Source organism: Leopardus geoffroyi, chromosome A1 (genome assembly GCF_018350155.1).
Source record: "Leopardus geoffroyi isolate Oge1 chromosome A1, O.geoffroyi_Oge1_pat1.0, whole genome shotgun sequence".
Classification (NCBI taxonomy): domain Eukaryota; kingdom Metazoa; phylum Chordata; class Mammalia; order Carnivora; family Felidae; genus Leopardus; species Leopardus geoffroyi.
Window position 1 is genome coordinate 94,479,713 of NC_059326.1, and position 19,368 is coordinate 94,499,080.

At 44.2% G+C, this 19,368-nt stretch overlaps 1 protein-coding gene across 1 annotated transcript; it reads left to right on the plus strand.

Moving 5' to 3' along the window:
- Positions 1-1,996: 1,996 nt before the first annotated feature.
- On the plus strand, positions 1,997-10,989 carry ARL14EPL (ADP ribosylation factor like GTPase 14 effector protein like). Its single transcript, XM_045486274.1, has 4 exons — positions 1,997-2,718; positions 4,049-4,163; positions 6,099-6,238; positions 10,242-10,989. Exons 2-4 carry the CDS (start codon positions 4,071-4,073, stop codon positions 10,462-10,464), a joined length of 456 nt encoding a protein of 151 aa, XP_045342230.1. The 5' UTR covers positions 1,997-2,718; positions 4,049-4,070; the 3' UTR covers positions 10,465-10,989.
- Positions 10,990-19,368: the final 8,379 nt, after the last annotated feature.

Consider the following 19,368-nt stretch of genomic DNA (forward strand, 5'->3'; position numbering starts at 1 on the left):
AAGGAAATGCCAGAATTTCAGTTAGAGGTTAGTGGGAATAAATATGTACTGTTTTCTTTACTCATGCAAGGTCAAGAGCCCCTGCCTTGGGAAAAACCAAGCAGGGGGGAAAAAAAGGGGAATTCTGAACACTGTTATTACTTTTCCTGGGACAGATATTTTGGGCTTATAATAGAATCCAATTAAACTTCAGTCCCCAGGGATATTGTATCATAATTTCCTTTTGCTTTATTTGTAATATGAAGAAGCAAGTCCCCCTATCCCCACCCCCAATCTATTTGTGGAAAAGTGTATTTCACAAAGCACTTAAATAAAAGGCTCTCAGGCAGAGGATTTACATAAGATACTCATTTCTCTCATTGCAGTTACACGGATGCCTTTTCAGGAAAAATTCTAGCTTGCAAGGATAATCATGAGCTCGTATTTATTCCCATGAAGAGGAAAACTTGTTACATGAAGAGGGTAGAGGGTTTAGGGTCCCTTGGTGGGGGGTGGGGGGTTTGGGGAGGAGAGATTTTCTTCAGGAAGCACCAAAGAGATCCCAAGCCTGCAGGGACTAGAGAGGTCAGGGGAGGTTTCTGGAGCCTTCTTGGAGCAGAGACCAGAGTTCAAAGGTCAAGTGCCGAGTTAGGTGGGAGGTGAGAGGTGTGTTTGTTACTGGGAATGGTGAGATCAGGCAGGCTCAGCCCTGAATGGGGGTGTGCGGGGAGTCGAGTGTAGACATAGGTGAGTTGGGGGTAGTTGGGACCGACCTTCTCTGCTATGGTGGGCTTGTGGGGTGTTATTGTGGGAACTCATCAAAGTCTTATAATAGGAATGAGATAAAGAAATATCGGATTTAGAAAAATATTATCACAACCACAATGGTTTGGATGAATTGAGGATGGGTAGAAAATACAGACAGTAGTTTTAGGATCAGATGGCAAGACTGGTTGGAGAAAACTAACACCTACTTGTTGTTGTTGTTTAAGGGGAGTTTAAGGGGATGATTCACCTGCAGGGCTCGTTAATTATACAGATTACCAGGATTCTGCTTTGCAAATTGCAAGCCCAATAGGTCTGGAATTTGAAAGTGTAACTGGGGGCCAGGGGTGCAAGAGCCAAACAGATGAGGTTCTGCTGTTCACGGTTCACAAAATCCAAAGATAGAGAGAGGAGGGATGGTGAAACAGGAAAGGAATTTATTTCAGCAAGGCCAACACCGGAAAGATCTCAAAGATTGTCTCCGAAGTGCTAGAAATACTTGTAGGTTTATATAAGGGAAATGTGGGACAGAGGTGGGTGGGTCTCCACAGGTGGGCAGTGTAGGTCAGGTGTATCTTTGTCTTGGGATCAGTCACTTGGGGTCTTGCTGGCTCAGGCCAGACCTAATTGCTTGAGCCAGTAGTTGGGTTCCCGTAGGGGCTGCTTTGCTCTCAGGGTCTTTTGCCAGAGGTAAGAGGTAAGCTGGAGATTTCACTCACATGTGGAATTTAAGAAATAAAACAGATGAACATAAGGGAGGGAAAAAAGAGAGAGAGAGAGAGAGAGAGAAAGAGAGAAGCAAACCGTAAGAGAGTCTTAACTATACAGAACAAACTGAGGGTTGATGGAGGAATGGGGGGGGGATGGGCTAAATGGGTGACGGCCACTAAGGACAATACTTGTTGGGATGAGCACTGGGTGTTATATGTAAGTGATGAATCACTAAATTCTACTCCTGAAACCAATACTACACTATATGTTAACGAACTGGAGTTTAAACAAAAATTTGAGAGGTGCCTGGTGGCTTCGTTGGCTAAGGGTCCAAATTCGGCTCAGGTCATGATCTCACAGTTCGTGAGTTCAAGCCTGGTGTCGGACCCTGTGCTAACAGCTCGGAGCCTGGAGCCTGCTTCAGATGCTATGACTCCTTGTCTCCTCTGTCTCTCCCTTGTTTGTGCACTCTCTCTCTCTCTCTCAAAAATAAATACACATTAAAACAATTTTTTTAAATAAACAAAACTTTGTGAAAAAAGATAAGCTGGAAAGATCTTAATTAGGAAGTAGACATGGAGGTCAGAATGGAAGTGGTTCTAAGTCCTCCTTCTTCAGGAAATTTACAATTTTTAAAATAGCTCTGTGTGATTTTATCTTCAGATGAATTGGAAAATACTCCGCATGAGTGTTTGGCTGATCACAAGTGACACTGCATGTGAGACTGTCAAAGGAAAAATTGCACGGGACACAGGTAAACAGGCAAGACTTGGTTCAAGACCGTGATGACAGGGGAGAGAAGCCAGAACTCAGTGTGAACTCAGCGTGACCCAAAAGGCAGAAGGAAACAACTGGAGGGCTTGACAGAGGCTGATCCAGGAGATGTGTGGAGCACCTTGAGTTTGCAAATGGTTTTCTCCGTGATTAAGCCACCTGTGTTTGCTAATTGGCACCCACCAATTAGCAAGTTAGGCTCTACCTTCCCACAGAGACTGGCAAACGCAAACACAGGTGCCATCTTCCTGGCTGATTGCATTTCAAAGGGATGCCTCCTAATCTTTGAGCAAGACATTCCTGGGTTGTAAAACTGGCTGGAGGCTCCAAGAAGATTTACATGTCAATGGGACAGAGAAAGAATTTATAACGATGAGTTTTCTGAAGTAAAAACTCTGGGAAAAAGGAGGTCAGTTTCAAGAGTCAGGAAGAAGCCTGGGCTGGGGTTTCGTCAAGGTGACGCAAACGTTAAAGCTGTCCCGGTCAAAGGTAAGTACCATTAATACTAAGGCCGCTATCTGTAGGGTGGATTCCACCTGATAGAGAATGAAAAGGAAAATCAATTGTTAGGGAAAGAAAACTCAACTTCCTGACCTGCTATGGGGAACTGGAGAGTGCGGGATACAGAAGAGTGGACAGTCTATGACTTAGACCTGGGAGAATGCAGATACGCTGATAGATCCAGCTAGCAAGCAGCAAGCCTGTGGTGCCAAACGCCCCCAGGGACCTTGGTAAAGCATAAGTCAGGCTTCTTTGGTAGAAACAGCACCCTTGTAGACAGTCCCAGCAGTGGATGAGAGGTAAGACAACCCGCAGGGCTGTGGGAGCCGCCTCTGGAGCTTGGTCCTTTCTGAGACAGAACACTGCAGAGCAGCCTGGGATGTGCGATTTGCGATTAGCTTCCCGTGTTGACCTCACCAGAGTCACGCGTCCATAAACGGCACCCTGTGTATACAACCAAGTATTTCAGAGCAAATTGCAGGCATGTTAGCAGCTGGGTTTTATGGACACCGGATGCCTTCCCTTTTGCCCATGTTGTACTAGAAATGTGTCAGAAAACTTGAGTGAGGAAGCCAGGGCTTTTAGAGCACCCTGAGGAACTATCTGCGCAAAGAGGTGACACTGAACCCACAAGAGCGGATGGGATTTTCACAATGTTACTGATGGGATTTTCACAATGTTACTGGGGACATATGACATTCACGTGTCTTACTTTTTGTCGAGGGATTACGTGTAATGGGGGAAACAATGGGGGTCTAAGAATGCAGACTCTTAAAGAGAAGTGGGGTGCCTGGGTGGCTCACTGGGTTTAGCGTCCGACTCTTGGTTTTGGCTCAGGTCATGATCTCACGGTTCCTGAGTTCGAGCCCCGCATCAGGCTCTGTGCTGACAGCAAGGAGCCTGCTTAAGATTCTCTCTCCCTCTCTCTCTCTCTCTCTCTCTCTCTCTGCCCCTCCTCTGCTCACGCTCTCTTGCTCACTCTCAAAAATAAAATAAACATTTAAAAAGAGAGTGAGAGAGAGAAGTGGATGGTCCCAGGGTGGTCTGCTCCAGCAAAGTCTGTGATGCTAAGAATGGTTAGAAGTTAGGTGTGATTTGTTCATGGAACTCCCGGCAGAGAAAAGCATTGGTCAGGTGGTCTGGGGGGAGGCAGATATGGGATTTTGGAGTGAGGGGTAAAAAAAGAAGCCAGGAGAGTGGATGGCTTTTGCAGGAAACCTGGCTTTGAAAGAAAGAAGGATGTAGTGAGAGAGCCAGAAAGTCCCAGGATTAGGTTACCGGAGATGTATCAAACTAATGTGTTCTCTTTCGGTCCCAGTTCCTTCGTTTAGTGATTGGAAATGAATGAACCATCAGAGAAGAGTGTCACCCAAGAGGGACACACAGGTCAAAGCTCTCCTGAGAAAGACTGTCAGATCGGACAAAAGCAGCTGGTATGGCAAGTGGATATTAGGGTTTCATGGTATTTGGAGAGGTCTCAGCTCGGGGATCTCGGAGGTGAGCCTGGTCTTGGGTGGAAGGTGGGTCCCGTCAGGATTTCACAGGAAGGTTCTCTGCTCCTCCATATGGGTGGGGCTTTCCCCCCATTTCTTTCTGCTCTCTGAGGGGCTGGTCTTACTTCACGTACCTCCTCTCTGCCACTCACCTCCCTTGATTTACAACCCAGTGTTCTGTGCAATAAAATCCTGCCCCTTGGAGAAAAATATTTGCAGAGACTATAGTCCAGTGTTTTATTTAACAAGCCCTAGGGCTTTTTTTGCCCCCTATTACCTGCTGGTCATGATTCTAAAACTTCGTACATATTAACTCATCAAACTTGTATCACAGGGTACTACCGTGACCCCGTTTTGCAAAGGGAACCAGTGAGGCTTAGAGAAGTGGGAGCTTGTTCAGTGCACACCCCTGACAAGTGGCCAAGGTTTGAACTTGCGCCTCGTGTCTGTGTTCTTACACTTTTGTCATGGAACTGACAATGACAGTAGACAATATGAAGTTGTCTTTATTTCACAGCCATACCTAAATACAGAATTGTTTCATACGGTCTAGTTTGTAAAACAAACCCATACACACACACCAAAATGAAAATTTAAAGAAACATGGGGCACCTGGGTGGCTCAGTGGGTTAAGCATCCAACTTTGGCTCAGGTCATGACCTGGTGGTTTGTGTATTCAAGCCCTGTGGCAGGCTGTGCACTTACCGTGTTGTGTCTGCTTGGGATTCTCTCTCTCTCTCTCTCTCTCTACCTCTCCCTTTCCCTCTCCCTCTCCCTCTCCCTCTCCTTCTCCCTCTCTCTCTGCTTTTCCCCTGCTTGTGCTCTCTCCTTTCTCTCAAACTAGTAAATAAATAAACTTAAAAAATAACCCAGAAAATTTAAAGAACATATTTATATTATTTTAGACAAACTGGACTATTATTATAAGCTAAATCAACCGCAGACAAGGCTGAAGTTGTTACTGACTTGTTAGGTTGAAATTCACACTTTGAAAGTTTCCCTTTTGTTTCCAGGTGTGGTATTTCATCTCTGTATGACAGCCTGTGTGTTTTGGGGCCAATGAGATTATATTCTTCTGAAATCCTTCAGAAGAGCATTCCCTTCCCTGGTGACCTATGTGCCACATTTTTGAAATAAGGTGTCAGGATTTATTGAAGAAGCATCTTTGTTCCTTGTCTTTCTCAATTGGGCTCCATTTCTTTTCCATCTGCAAATGTCCCCAGATGGAGTCTTTTGAAAATTTCCACTAACACTCTAGAAAGCCATGCGAGGAAGATTTTCTTCCTCAAATCTGGCTCTTACTGAGAGTGGATCCTTCAGGTGGGTGCACACTGCCTCAAAGTGATCTAACAACATGATTGTTGTAAAACATTCCAGAACACAGAGGGCGGGGGTGGGGGGGGTGGGGGATGGGGCTGTGTGCACTTTGGGGTCCCATTGTGGTTTGAGACCCTTCACCTTGAGTTTCTGCAGCCAAGAGTTGCAGAAGGGCTCTCTTCCCTTTTTCTTTCCCTCCATAAAATGCTAATTCTGACTTTTATCCCCATCAGATTTGAGAAGCCAACTGGTATTTTCCAGGTGTAAGAGGAATTCTGTTCCTGCTGGGTTGTTTTCTGTGGTTTTCCTTTTTTAATTATATGAGTTTTTTACTGTGGATTTCTTCATTCAGAAAGAATGACCTAACGTGAGGAAATTTACACGTGAGGAAATTTACACGTGAGGATATTTACATCATCTTTAGAGACTTAAATAAAACTGTTTCTTTCTCTGGGTAAAACATCTGTGCTTTCATGATATTATGGCAGAAATTTATTTTGATACAACATAAAACAACTCTCAAATTCTTACTACTAATACATTTTATTTGTTTCGTAGCAACAGATAGAGCGGCAGTTAAAATGCTTGGCGTTTCAAAACCCTGGACCACAGGTAGCGGACTTTAATCCTGAAACAAGGCAGCAGAAAAAGAAAGCTCGGATGTCAAAGATGAATGAGTATTTTTCTGTAAAATACAAGTAAGATCATGATTTATTGTATTTGATTTGCGGGATTGTAACATGCCTGAATTCTCCTGGACAAAGCAAAGATTGCCTCTTCTTTATGTTTTAAAAATATCTTTTCTCGGGGCGCCTGGGTGGCGCAGTCGGTTAAGCGTCCGACTTCAGCCAGGTCCCGATCTCGCGGTCCGTGAGTTCAAGCCCCCCGTCGGGCTCTGGGCTGATGGCTCAGAGCCTGGAGCCTGTTTCCGATTCTGTGTCTCCCTCTCTCTCTGCCCCTCCCCCGTTCATGCTCTGTCTCGCTCTGTCCCAAAAATAAATAAACGTTGAAAAAAAAAATTAAAAAAAAAAAATCTTTTCTCAAGTGCAGTATTGCCCCATGTATTTGGAAGTTAGCAACTTCAAGAAATAGACAATAATCCCAGACTAGTAATCAGTTTTTTAAAGGTACCAGAAACCCTTGGATTAGAGTAATAGCTTTAGTAAGAAAGATGATTAAAAGTAAGAAAGATGTAGGGTCCAGCTTTGGCTCAGGTCATGGTCTCACGGTTGGGGGGTTCAAGCCCCATGTCAGGCCTTCTGCTGATGGCTTGGAGCCTGGAGCCTGCTTCGGATTCTGTGTCTCCCTCTCCCTCTCTCTCAAAAATAAACATTAAAAATTTTTTGAAAACTTAAAAATTTATGCCCATTAAAATACGCCTTAAAAATAGTGAAAGACAAACCACAGGATAGGAGAAGTTATTTATAATTTGGAAGGTCAGTATCCAGAGTTTAGATAAGTCAATAAGAAAAAGATAAACATCTAAAGAGAGAAATGAACCAAACAATGAAGAAAAGGCTAATGAACATTCAGGATACAGAAGCTCATCAGTACAGCAGAGAGGTTCCAGAGAGAGGCAGCATTTAGTCTGACAATACCAATGTTGATGAATTTTGTTTTTTTATGTTAAATCTTTTTTAACATTTATTTATGTTTGCGAGATAGAGCACGAGTGGGGGAGGGGCAGAGAGAGAAGGAAACACGGAATCCTAAGGAGGCTCTAGGCTCTGAGTGCCGGGCTCGAACCCACAAACCGTGAAATCATGACCTGAGCTGAAGTTGGACGCTTAATCAACTGAGCCACCCAGGGCCCCTTAATTTTTTTTAATGTTTATTTATTTTTGAGAGAGAGAGAGACAGAGAGTGATCAGGGAAGGGGCAGAAAGAGAGAGAGAGAGAGAGAGAGGGCATCTGAAGTAGGCTCCAGACTCTGAGCTGTCTGCATGGAGCCCAACATGGCAGTCAAACTCACGAGCCATGAGATCAGGACCTGAGCCGAAATCGGACACCGAAGCGACTGAGCCACCCAGGCGCCCCAGATGCCCAATGTGGGGCTTGAAGTCACGACCCCAAGATCAAGAATTGCATACTGTACTGACTGAGCCAACTCAAGACCCCAAGGGATTGTTATTACTTAAAGCTGTGGTTCCTCTTGGAGGGCGGGGTTGAGGGATGTTGTGGGCGGGCCATGGAGAAGACCTCAGTGCCATAATACCCTTTTATCAAGCTGGGCAGTGGGCAAGTGGAGATTTGGTTTATTCTTCTTCTTTACCTGTGCATTTATGTTTTGCACACTTTATTTTTTAAGTTCATTTATTTATTTATAAATTTTTTTTTTCAACGTTTATTTATTTTTTGGGGGACAGAGAGAGACAGAGCATGAACGGGGGAGGGGCAGAGAGAGAGGGAGACACAGAATCGGAAACAGGCTCCAGGCTCTGAGCCATCAGCCCAGAGCCTGATGTGGGGCTCGAACTCACGGACCGCGAGATCGTGACCTGGTTGAAGTCGGAAGCTTAACCGACTGCGCCACCCAGGCGCCCCATTTCATTTATTTATTTAAAAGTAATCCCATTGGGCGCCTGGGTGGCTCAGTCAGTTAAGCATCCGAGTCTTGATTTTAGCTCAGGTCATGATCTCACGGTTCGTGGAATCAAGCCCCACGTTAGACTCTGTGCTGAGTGTGGAGCCTTCTTGAGATTCTCTTTCTCCCTGTCTCTCTCTGTCCTGCCCTGGCTCACGCATGTGCTCGCATGCTCTCTCTCAAAAAATAAATATATAAACATTTAAAATAATCTTTGCCACCCAACATGGGGCTCAAACTCATGACCCCAAGATCAAGAGCTCTTCTAACTGAGCCAGCCTGGCACCCCTGTTTTGCACACTTTTGTATGTCTGATAGTTGAGAGTTTTATAAAAGAAAGCATCAGATGGACAGGAAACTATAAAATCTGTGTGTTGCTATCAGAGTGAAGTCAAAGGAATATTTTTGGATTAAGGCAAGGTGACAAGGACAAGATCTGGTATGTGCTCTCTGGTGGCTTCATGACCACGGTTTCCATATTGGATTTTTTTTTTATTAATTTATTTTTTAATGTTTAGTTTTGAAAGAGAGAGAGAGAGAGAGAGAGAGAGAGCATGAGTAGGGGAGGGGCAAAGAGAGAAGGGAGACACAGAATCTGAAGCAGGCTCCAGGCTCTGAGCTATTAGCACAGAGCTCAATATGGGACTCGAACCCACGGACCGTGAGATCATGACCTGAGCCAAAGTCAGACTCTTAACTGACTGAGATTAGATTTTAAATCTCCTGGTCTGCTGGCGCCTGAATTTCCTGGTGGACATGGGAGGGGGTGGTCTGTGCATCCCACAAAGCGCTTCAGATGTAAATCCTCTTTGGAAGGTATTCCCGATAAAGTGAGAAAATCGGGCAGCAAGTTTCCATAGTGATCCCCAGCCTCCCCTGCTTTGTTAGGAGAGGGAGGAAGAAGGAACAGCGTTACTCAGCTGAACCGGAAGAGAGGAGATTCTGTGCCTGTTTGAGGATAAAGGGAGCAGAAAAGTGGACAGTCTCGCCACACCAGCTTAGGGCCAGCCCTTGTTAATTTTTTACTTCCAATTGTTAATAAGGGATACAAGCTATATAGAGGCACTTTTGTCACACGGAGGCTTTCATGCGGCTCACTTTTGAAGGGTTTATTTCAGAAGGGCTCTGTTTGGAGAGGGTGGCAGAATTCTTGTGGAAGCTTTTGCTTCCTGGACGTGTTGCGGGGGCTGACAGAGAAAGCGTGGGCACTTAGAGCGGGGTGTGGGCTCCGCTGCTCGCCTCGGGTGCAGAACTAATTGCCTTCACTTAGCTCACGACGGATCCTACCACCTTGATCACCTGCTTTCTCTCCTTCCACACTGGGTAAGAAACAAAATCAAAAAGGAAGGGAAGCAAGGGTAACTGGAGACTGTTAGGTAGCAAAGGACTGTTAGTGTGTGTGTGTGTCTTTCTTCTAAATGATGATGGCGTAGTAATGCACAGTTCTAATATTTATCTCGAGTTATTAAAAATATAACTGTATTCACTGTAGTGCTTTAAAAAAAAAGTTTATATATTTTGACAGAGAGTGCGTGTGCATGCACAAGTGGGAGAGGGGCCAGCAGAGAGAGGGGGAGAGAGAGAGAGAATCCCAAGCAGGCTCTACGCTGTCAACCCAGAGCCCGACGCCGGGCTTGAACTCACCAACTGTGAGATCATGGCCTGAGCAGAAACCAAGAGTCAGATGCTCAACCGACTGAGCCAGCCAGGTGCCCCTCCCTCTAGTGTTTTTTTTTTTTTTTTTTAATAGAAAGAAAAAAAGAGTGCAATTTTTCAGGGAAAACTTCATCAAGGATGATTACAGTTTTGAAGAAGAATTGGGGGCATTCGTAGGAAGAAGCTTTCATTCAGCTGTTCTTTCTTATTTGCTTCGGTGGCATATTCTGTTGCCCAGCATGCTGGGAAAACGAAGTGACTAGCCTGGCCGTGTTGGGAATCCGTGGCATGTTGGCTGAATTTCCCCAAACATCGCTGCCATATCACATTCTGGAGCGTGGCTGGGTAATCTTGAGGATGACATTTGCTCAGAATAGATGGGCTGTATTTATGAAGTGAGCTGCATAGTCCTTCATTCTCCGTGCTGAGGAAACCGGGACTGTCGTCTGCTTTCTTGGCAGGGTCAGGAAGAAGTATGACAAAAGTGGCCGGCTGATCTGTAACGACGCCGATCTGTGTGATTGCCTGGAGAAGAATTGTCTGGGCTGCTTCTACCCTTGTCCCAAGTGCAACTCCAACAAGTGTGGGCCCGAGTGCCGGTGCAACCGTCGGTGGGTCTATGATGCCATTGTCACTGAATCTGGGGAGGTGGTCAGCACACTGCCATACCCCGTTCCTGACTAGGAGCTGTTCCCTGGGAACAGCTTTGTTTCTTCTTTCTGTTTCTTCTTGACAGTGAAGCCAACCTCTTTCTCGTGGGTGGATTTTAGGGCTTGGGGGAAATGCTGGGAGAAGATGCTGAAGGTTCATGTTCTCTGAAACTGTAGAACAATGTAGAATGGGCAGTCGCTCCAATGCCTTCACTCGTGACCAAAGGGTGACAGTGCATGGTCTCAGCATCGCCTCCCCCGAACACCTCCGTCTCTGCCCTCAAGTCAAAAATGTCTTTTGTCTTTACTGGTACCTGAGAAGATGTAGTTTTAAGATGTTCAGAACTCTGTAGCTGAGAGCTCTCCTTACAGAGAACCTACAATCATAAGTTTGTAAGAGCTAGCTACCCTTCCAACCTTACACACAAGTTCCAAGTCCGACTCGCTTCTTGAATTAAAAATACACCCCCACACCCTGTGACTTTGCACTGTATTGTCTTGTTTTTTATTGTTAATATGTTGATAACATTAAAGTTAAATTTGGTAATACCTGGCAGTATTTTTATGAAAAAATTGTATTTTATTTGCAAAATTGAGAAATTGGGATGACAGTATCCTATATGCCAGTGGTTGACTTTTTCTTTGCAATTCAGGATCAGTATTTCAAGATTCTTTTCAAAAGGAGGAAACAAGTTATGTAAAAGTGTGTTGTTGTAGGTTAGTTGACTAGGTAGACGATGTGATTTTTTTCAATTCTGATACATTGTACAAGGTTATACAGACCTTTGAGCTGAGCCTTCTTTGGATTTGCTTTTATTTTTTTAATTAATTCCTTTTTATTTGGGAGAAAGAGCATGGGTGGGGGAGGGGCAGAGGGAAAAAGAGAGAAAGAGGAAGAGAGAGAATCTCAAGCAGGTTCCAAGCTCAGCATGGAGCCCAAGGCGGGGCTCCATCCCGTGAAGCATGAGATCATAACCTGAACTGAAATCAAGAGTCAGATGCTTAACTGACCCCAGCCACCCAGGCGCCCCTGGGTCTGCTTTTGTAACAGAATCCTCTGCTTTTGTAACAGAATCCTGTTTACCCTAAGTCAGGGGTCTCATACTTCAGAGTGCAACAGAACCACCTGGAAGACAGTTACATCATTGATTTTGCTGTCCCCCACCAAGAGTTTTGGATGCCTTAGGTCCGGGGCAGGGCTCAAGAATTCACATTTCCAAGGTGATGCTGCTGGTGTGTGCATTTCACCTGCAGAACCATTAATTCAAGTTATATGAACTATATAATATATGGAAGCCTTTAAATAGAGTAATGTATAATTTTTTAAAAAAAGATTTAGTATCGGGGCGCCTGGGTGGCTCAGTCGGTTGTGTCCAACTTCAGCTCAGGTCATGATCTCACGGTCTGTGAGTTTGAGCCCCGCATCGGGCTCTGTGCTGACAGCTCGGAGCCTGGAGCCTGCTTCAGGTTCTGTGTCTCCCTCTCTCTCTGCCCCTCTCCCACTCACACTCTGTCTCTATCTCTCAAAAATAAATAAATGTAAAAAAAAATAGTATTTGATTTTAGAATAAGCTTGAAATGTTATAAACAAGAGTTTTCAGGGTTTATTTTTCCTTCTTTATCAGTGTCCCAAGCACATGTGCCAGGGAAGGTTCCTAATGATTCTCGACTTGTTACTTGACAGTATGTTTTGGGACTAAATTAACAAAAATCCTAAAAGTTATGCTATGACTATGGTATTCCTGTGTACGTGGCCTGAGAACTTACTCTGTTTTCCACATAATGTCCTGGGTTTTCCAGATTCAACTCCCTTTTACTGAGCCTCTACTTAACATTTGTGAGCCACACGTGATGCTAAGTGCATCCACTTCATCACCTTGAACCGTCACCATCCTGTGAAGAAGGCGTGAAACCCAGTGACCCAGGTCTGATCCTTTGAAATGCTCACCAGCCACCTGCCAGTCAAAGGAGTGGGGGGAGCTGTTTTGTCTGTTTGTTTATATTTTGTTTTGTTTTGAGAATATTGTTTTGCAAATGGCTGACCAAATGGATTATTTTATTATTGATTTTAGAATCATATGGTTTTAAATTTGAAAAGGAATCTTCTATGTTGTCCAGCTAGTGAATTGGTCAACAAATAATAACCAAGAGGTTGTCCTGTGCTGGGGAACTGGGCTAGGCAGAGATCCAGCTGTGAGCATAGTCCAGTGGGTTCCTGTCTTCAAGGGGATTTTGGACTAAAACCTGTCTTGGTGTTGTTTTATTTTTACAAGTGAGGAAATTTAGCCCCAATGAGATCAAATGACTCAGTTAAGGACACACAGAAGACCTGGCCACTCTTGGTATTTTTGAACCCCAGTAGTAGGTCAGTCTTCTTTCCATGAAACCAAGCATTTCCCTGGTTTGCCTGATCATGAAATTCCTTCAAATGCTTTTAATAATACTCATTCTGAGCCCTACCCTAAACCTCAGGCATCAGAGCCTCCAAGGAGGGGGCCTGGAAATCCATACTTTTTTTTCCTCCAGCACCCCAGGTAACTTATGATCAAGCAAGTTTGAGAAACACTGCCGTATTGCTAGCTGTCCTATTTTCATGTTAGTAAATAAATAAATAAATAAGGCAGGGAAGCTGGGTAGCTCAGTTGGTTAAGCATCTTACTTTGGCTCATGTCACGATCTCATGGTTTGTGGGTTCGAGCCTTGCTTTGGGCTCTCTGCTGTCAGCACAGAGCCTGCTTCAGATCCTCTGTCCCTCTCTCTCCCTATGCCCGCCTCGCTGTCTCTCTCTTTCTCCCCCAAAAACAAACATTAAAAATAAAATAAGGCAAATTAACCTTAAAGTGTCTTTACCTTTGGTCTCTTCTTATCATTGAGTCTTAAACATTAGATGAGATCATCTGATTTAACTGGTTTGGGGGCGCCTGGGTGGCTCAGTCAGTTGAGCATCCGATTTCTGCTCAGGTCATGATCTGATGGCTCCTGAGTTCGAGCCCCACATCGGGCTCTGTGCTGACAACTCAGAGCCTGGAGCCTGTTTCAGATTCTGTGTCTCCCTCTGTCTCTCTCTGCCATTCCCTGCCTTGTGCTCTGTCTCTCTCTCTCTCTCTCTCTCAAAAATAAATAAACATTAAACAAATTTTTTTAATTAAAATAAAATGTATTGATTTAAAAAGTGTGTTGGTAAATCATGTTGGTAAGTTCTCCAAGTAAAGCAAAAATAAAATAAAGTAAAAAAATTGAATGATTACTAAGCAGACACCTCCTACTGCTTTTATGGAAACCTAGCAAAACATTTGATGAAGTGCTTTTTTAGAAACCACATTATTTCATCTTGATCTAATGCCATTTCTATGCATTTTTTAAAAGGCTCCTGCACTAAATGATTATGGCAAAAATAAATCTAGGGGAATTGTCAGAAATTTATTTTGCAAGTGTCTAATTTTTATCACAAAATGAACAAAGCTCTTTAGTGATCTGAACTAAATTCAGATTAGCCAAGGAATGTAGCTCTCCTGTCTGATGACACGAACCAAGGAAATTGTCTTGTCATTGTAACAGGATTTTCCTCTTTCTTGCTTGGCTATCTTTCAATCCTGGCATATGTCTTCATGAATATGTATAGAAGTTGTAGATATCACAGATTGTCCTTCCATAATGCCTTGGAAACTGAAACGTATGTGTGGGTCTGCGGTGCTTGGCCGTAGAGGTTATTTGCCGCACGTGCCCGGGGGATTCCTTTCCCATAGTCTACACTGCCAACCACACCTCCTACAGTTAGTTGTTCAGCAAAGTGGCCCTGTAGGCAGGTGCCATTGGATATGTGGATTTCTCTATCTCTCTTTTTTAAGGTTATTTATTTTGAGAGAGAGAGAGAGAGCGCCTGCAGGGGAAGGGCAGAGAGAGGGAGACAGAGGATCTGAAGCAGGCTCTGTACTGTCAGCACAGAGCCCTATGTGGGGCTCAAACTCACAAACTTATGAGATTATGACCTGAGCAGAAGTTGGACACTTAACTGGTTGAGCCATCCAGGCACCCCTGATGTGTGGATTTCTTGATTGCTTGCATTTATTGACACTTAATATGTGCCAGGCGTTGAGTGCTTTAGCTTACCCCGTAGATAAAATCCTTTTATTTCTTTTCCTTCCTTCTTCCTGGTGTCTACAACAGCAGAAGTCAGTTTTCAGGAGCATTCAGGAGAGTGGCCCATATTTATGATCCAGGCTAAGCAGTTTTACTCTGTGTTTCTTTTTCAGAATCTCTATATTTTAATCCTGTATTTGGAATATTCTTTTTCCAATTGACAGATTTCCTAAAATTCTGCCTATTTCTATGGTACTTTTCCTTCATCCTATAGAAAGGAATGGGCTTATCATCACTAGTCATGCCTAACAAACAGTTGATTTTGTGTTTACGGTTTGTAGTTTTAGCTGTTTTACACTTTATATGATTGTGTTCTTGTTTTTTTTTTTTTTAATGTTTATTTTTAAGAGAGAGACAGAGCACGAGCAGGGAAGGGAAAAGAGAGGGGGACACAGGATCTGAAGCAGGCTCCAGGCTCTGAGCTGTCAGCACAGAGCCCAATGCAGGGGTCAAACCCATGAACCATGAGATTATGACCTGAGCTGACGTAGAACGCCCAACTGACCTAACCACCCAGGCACCCCTGTCTGTGTTCTTTTTAAATTCGCCAATGTTTAGGTCATATATAATAAATTCAAAGAGATCAAGGACTGGGTTTAAATGGTTCTCTTCAATAGTGCTTTCAACAGCCCTTCATGCTTAATAGATCCATTCATTCATTCATTTATTTGTTCATTCACCAAGCACCTCTTACTTGCCAGACACTTTATTAGGTACTAGGGATACAAGGTGTAAGAAAGAAAGAAAAAACCCTAGGCTATATGAAGTAAAAGGAACCCCCCACCCACTATCATTCCTCCTGTCTGAGGCCCCTATCCACCTGCCTGCTTATCTCCTGCTTTCAGAGACATCTTATGTTTGTTGTGTATGTAATGTCCAGGCTTTTTAGCTGTACTTAGAGGAATAGAAAAAGTGCATCCACCCCAACTTCCTATAAGCGGAAGTTCCTTGTTTGGGTTTTGATATCAAGGTAATGCTGGCTTCACATAAGAAGTGGGAACTCCTTGGAACACCTGGGTGGCTCAGTCGGTTAAGTGTCTGACTTCGGCTCAGGTCATGATCTCATGGTTCGTGGGTTTGAGTCCCACATTGGGCTCTGTGCTGACAGCTCAGAGCCTGGAGCCTGCTTCGGATTCTGTGTCTCCCTCTCTGTCCCTCCCCTACTCAAGCTCTGTCTCTCTTTGTCTCTCAAAAATAAACATTGAAAAAAATTAAAAAAAAAAAAAGAAGTGGGAACTCCTTTCTTCTATGGAAGGGTTTGTTTCAGATCACATTTTTCTTCCTCAAATACTTGCTGGAACTTGGCAGTAAAGCCATTTGGGCCTCAAGGTTTGTTTTTTAACCCATTTTATTTGAATTTTCAACTTTGTGAACATTACGTCACACAAAATAAACTCATCATTTTACCTATAAAATATTTTCCGCTAATTTTAACTGTAAACTACGAAAAGGAGAGTACAAACCAGTATCCTTTTAATAAATTCCTTTCCTCTCTTAAATTAGCCCAAATTGGGTTCTGTTGTTTATAAACCAAACACCCTAACTAGTGTAGGTACCACCCAGAAAATGGAGAGACATTTATAACTGCAGCAAATTCCTTTCCAACAAACTTTTTTTGAGAATCGTGTTCCTTTTCTTTTTTAAGGTATACCTAAGGCCTGATTTAAGAGGTCTGAGTTACAGGCTCTCCAGGTTCTTTTCAACACATCTGTTTCCAGTATGAACCGGTATGCTCCTGCAATGGCAATTGAAAACGTGTTGTTATACAACTCACAGAATGTGTCAGCTGAAATAGAATACAAATTACCTACTTTTCAGGAGTTATTGCAAGCAAGTCCCAGAGACAGAAGAGAGAAAGAGAGAGAGGAAAGAAGGAGGGTGGGGGAATGCTTCTCTTTAGAACTGCTTGAGATTCAGAATCTCCTTCCAGCTTTAAAATTTTCTATAGAGCACTTGGCAGCAGAGTAGCATTAAATTATATGATTTCTATGATTTTTGCATATATTTTTGGAAAATGAGGCTCATTTGCATTTTGCAGTTTTTAATAACCCATTTTCCTAAAAGGTTTGTAAAGAAAAAAAAAATTACATGTATGGTTTTGGCTCCCTCTGCTGGCCATTCTTGGGCACTTTAAGTCTACACAAGAGACTCCATCACTGAAATAGATTTGGGATTCTTTTCCCCTGAAAGTTCAACATTTAGTTTAACATCTCCAAATTTATGACAGCTCTTTAGGTGTGGTAAATATATTTTTACTTTGCTACTCTTTTTTCTTTTTGCTTCAGAACTCTCCCTGAAAACAGGAGGCATTTAGCAGAAAAATAGTTTAGAAAATATTTCAGATAAAATGCGTAACTCACCTGTCTCTCAAGCTGTCGGTGGTGAAGGTACCCAGTGGACTGATACGTGTTTTGTTTTGTTTTTTTTTAAGTTTCTTCGTTGTTTTTCCACGATCAGCATGTAGGCATGTTTATGACAGTTGGGGTTTTGCAACTACAAAGAGCTGGGGCTAATTGAAGCCAAAAAAGGGTCCATCCCATGTAAGGAAATGTACAAGAGCTGGCCTTGGGAAGAACAGATGCCCAGGCAGCTCTGTGGGGCTGGGTAGCATTGTCCTCCAGGACCAATTGCCAGGTAAGCTGGGGAGAGACAGGTTGTTAGGTGTCCCAGTAGCTAATTAATGCAACAAACAAGCCAAAGAGGAAGACGTAAGGTTTTTTTTTTTTTAATTTTTTTTTAATGTTTATTTCTGAGACAGAGAGAGAGCATGAGTGGGGGAGGGACAGAGAGAGAGGGAGACACAGAATCAGAAGCAGGCTCCAGGCTCTGAGCCATCAGCACAGAGCTCGATGAGGCGCTTGAGCTCAAGAACGGCGAGATCATGACCTTGAGCTCAGGAACCTGGAGATCATGACCTGAGCCGAAGTCCAATGCTCAACCGACTGAGCCACCCAGGCACCCCGGAAGACGTAAGCTTTTAATCACTGCCTCCCTTTAGAGGGAGACTGAAACCAGACAAAGCATGACTCCCCCTGTTCCATTTTCCTAATGGTTGAGTTCAGGTGGAACTGGGCAATTGCTGCCAACAAGCCCTGAACAAAAGGCTTCTGCAGTTTCACACACCCTGTGTTGGGGTCGACGAGCTGGGGGGGGTGGGGGTCAGGTCTAGGATAATGGCTACTGTAGTCAGTAATGGCTGGAAAAGTAATGGCTACTGTAGTCAGAGGGGGGAAAGGTGTCTTTCAGATTCCCTCCTCCTCTCTGTAAGGAGCCCCCGCCCAAAGTGCCTAAAGAAGACATGTGTGTACCCAAAGCCTCAGGCATAGAGACCAAGGAGTGAAGACACTTGGCCAGAAATTGAGATGTGCCAAGAGCATGTGCCAAAGGCACCCAAGTCCTCGACTGCGACTCCGCCAAATTCAATGCGCTGGCCGCACACCCTGCTGCCATGGGGCGGGCAACCTCCCTCCCAAAGTCTGCCAGGGAAAGCTTTTGAAATTGCCTGTGGTCAGGCTGAAAGATCACACATAGGTTTTTAAGTAGGAGCCGGATTCCTCCTCATTGTTGGGGTGAATCGGCTCCTGGGGTCAATCACTGGAGTTTTAGAGTCCCTGGGGAAAGTTGTTGAGTGGTCCTGAGGCAGATCAGAACCTACCCTACACAGACTAAAGATCCCAAGAAGACAGCATGGAGAGGGAGAAGGGGATTTACCCAAATAAGATCAAGAGCTGTTGCAAAACTGAGAAACGAAAAGTTAGGTGGGTCAGCTCACTGCCCATGTACAACCCCTGCTCTGGTCTCTCCATTCTTAGAAAAAGCAAAGCAAAACCAGTTGTAGAAAAGATATCTCTTGAGGTGCCTGGGTGGCTCAGTGGGTTAAGCATCCGACTTCGGCTCAGGTCATGATTTTGAGGTTTGTGGGTTCGAGCCTCGCGTCAGGCTCTGTGCTAATAACTCAGAGCCTGGCCCCTGCTTTGGATTCTGTGTTTCCCCTTTCTCTGCCCCTCCCCTGCTTGCACTCCGTCTCCCTCTCAACAATAAATAAACATAAAAAAAACAAAATATTAAAAGGTCTCTCTTTAGGTTGATGTCTGTTGCTGACCCCTCCCTTTATCTGAACAGCCAGGCTTCTAGAAATAATATTCAAACATTGCCGTATCCATCTTTTTTTTTTTTTAGCTTTTAAGTAAATTCTACCCACAACATGGGGCTCGGACCCACAACTCTGAGATCAAGAGCAACATGCTCTACCAACTAAGCCAGCCAGGCGCCCTTCAGTGTATCCACTTCTCTGTCACTTATTTCTTCATTTGTCAACTCACTATGTTCTTTGCATTGCCCCCCCCCCCCGCCCCGCCTCTCCCACTCCAGTCCTCCACCCCGTGCAACCCAAACTTCCCTTGCCAAGATCCCCAACAACCCCACTGTGGTTAAAGCCCAAGAACTTTTATATCATTATGTTGGTGTTTGATGCTGCTGGCCACACTCTTTGTTTTTGAAACCATCTCAACCCTTGGTTGTACCTCTCTCCTCCCTGACGGTTCCTTCTCAACCTTTCCTGTTATGCATTCATCACAACGTTTCTGTCGTGAGCCCTTGTGTAAGTAAAGCTCCTTGATACCCTCAGCCTTTCTGGATCTCTCAGCAGGACAGTGGCTGAGAGCCAGGTCTTGAGTTAGCACACGGTGTTCAGGTCCTAGCTCTACCCACCACCGACGAGTGAGTGACTGTGGGAAAGTTATGCAAATCCTCTTAGGTTTGTGAATTTCCTGACCCACTCCAGTGGACCTGCCCACAG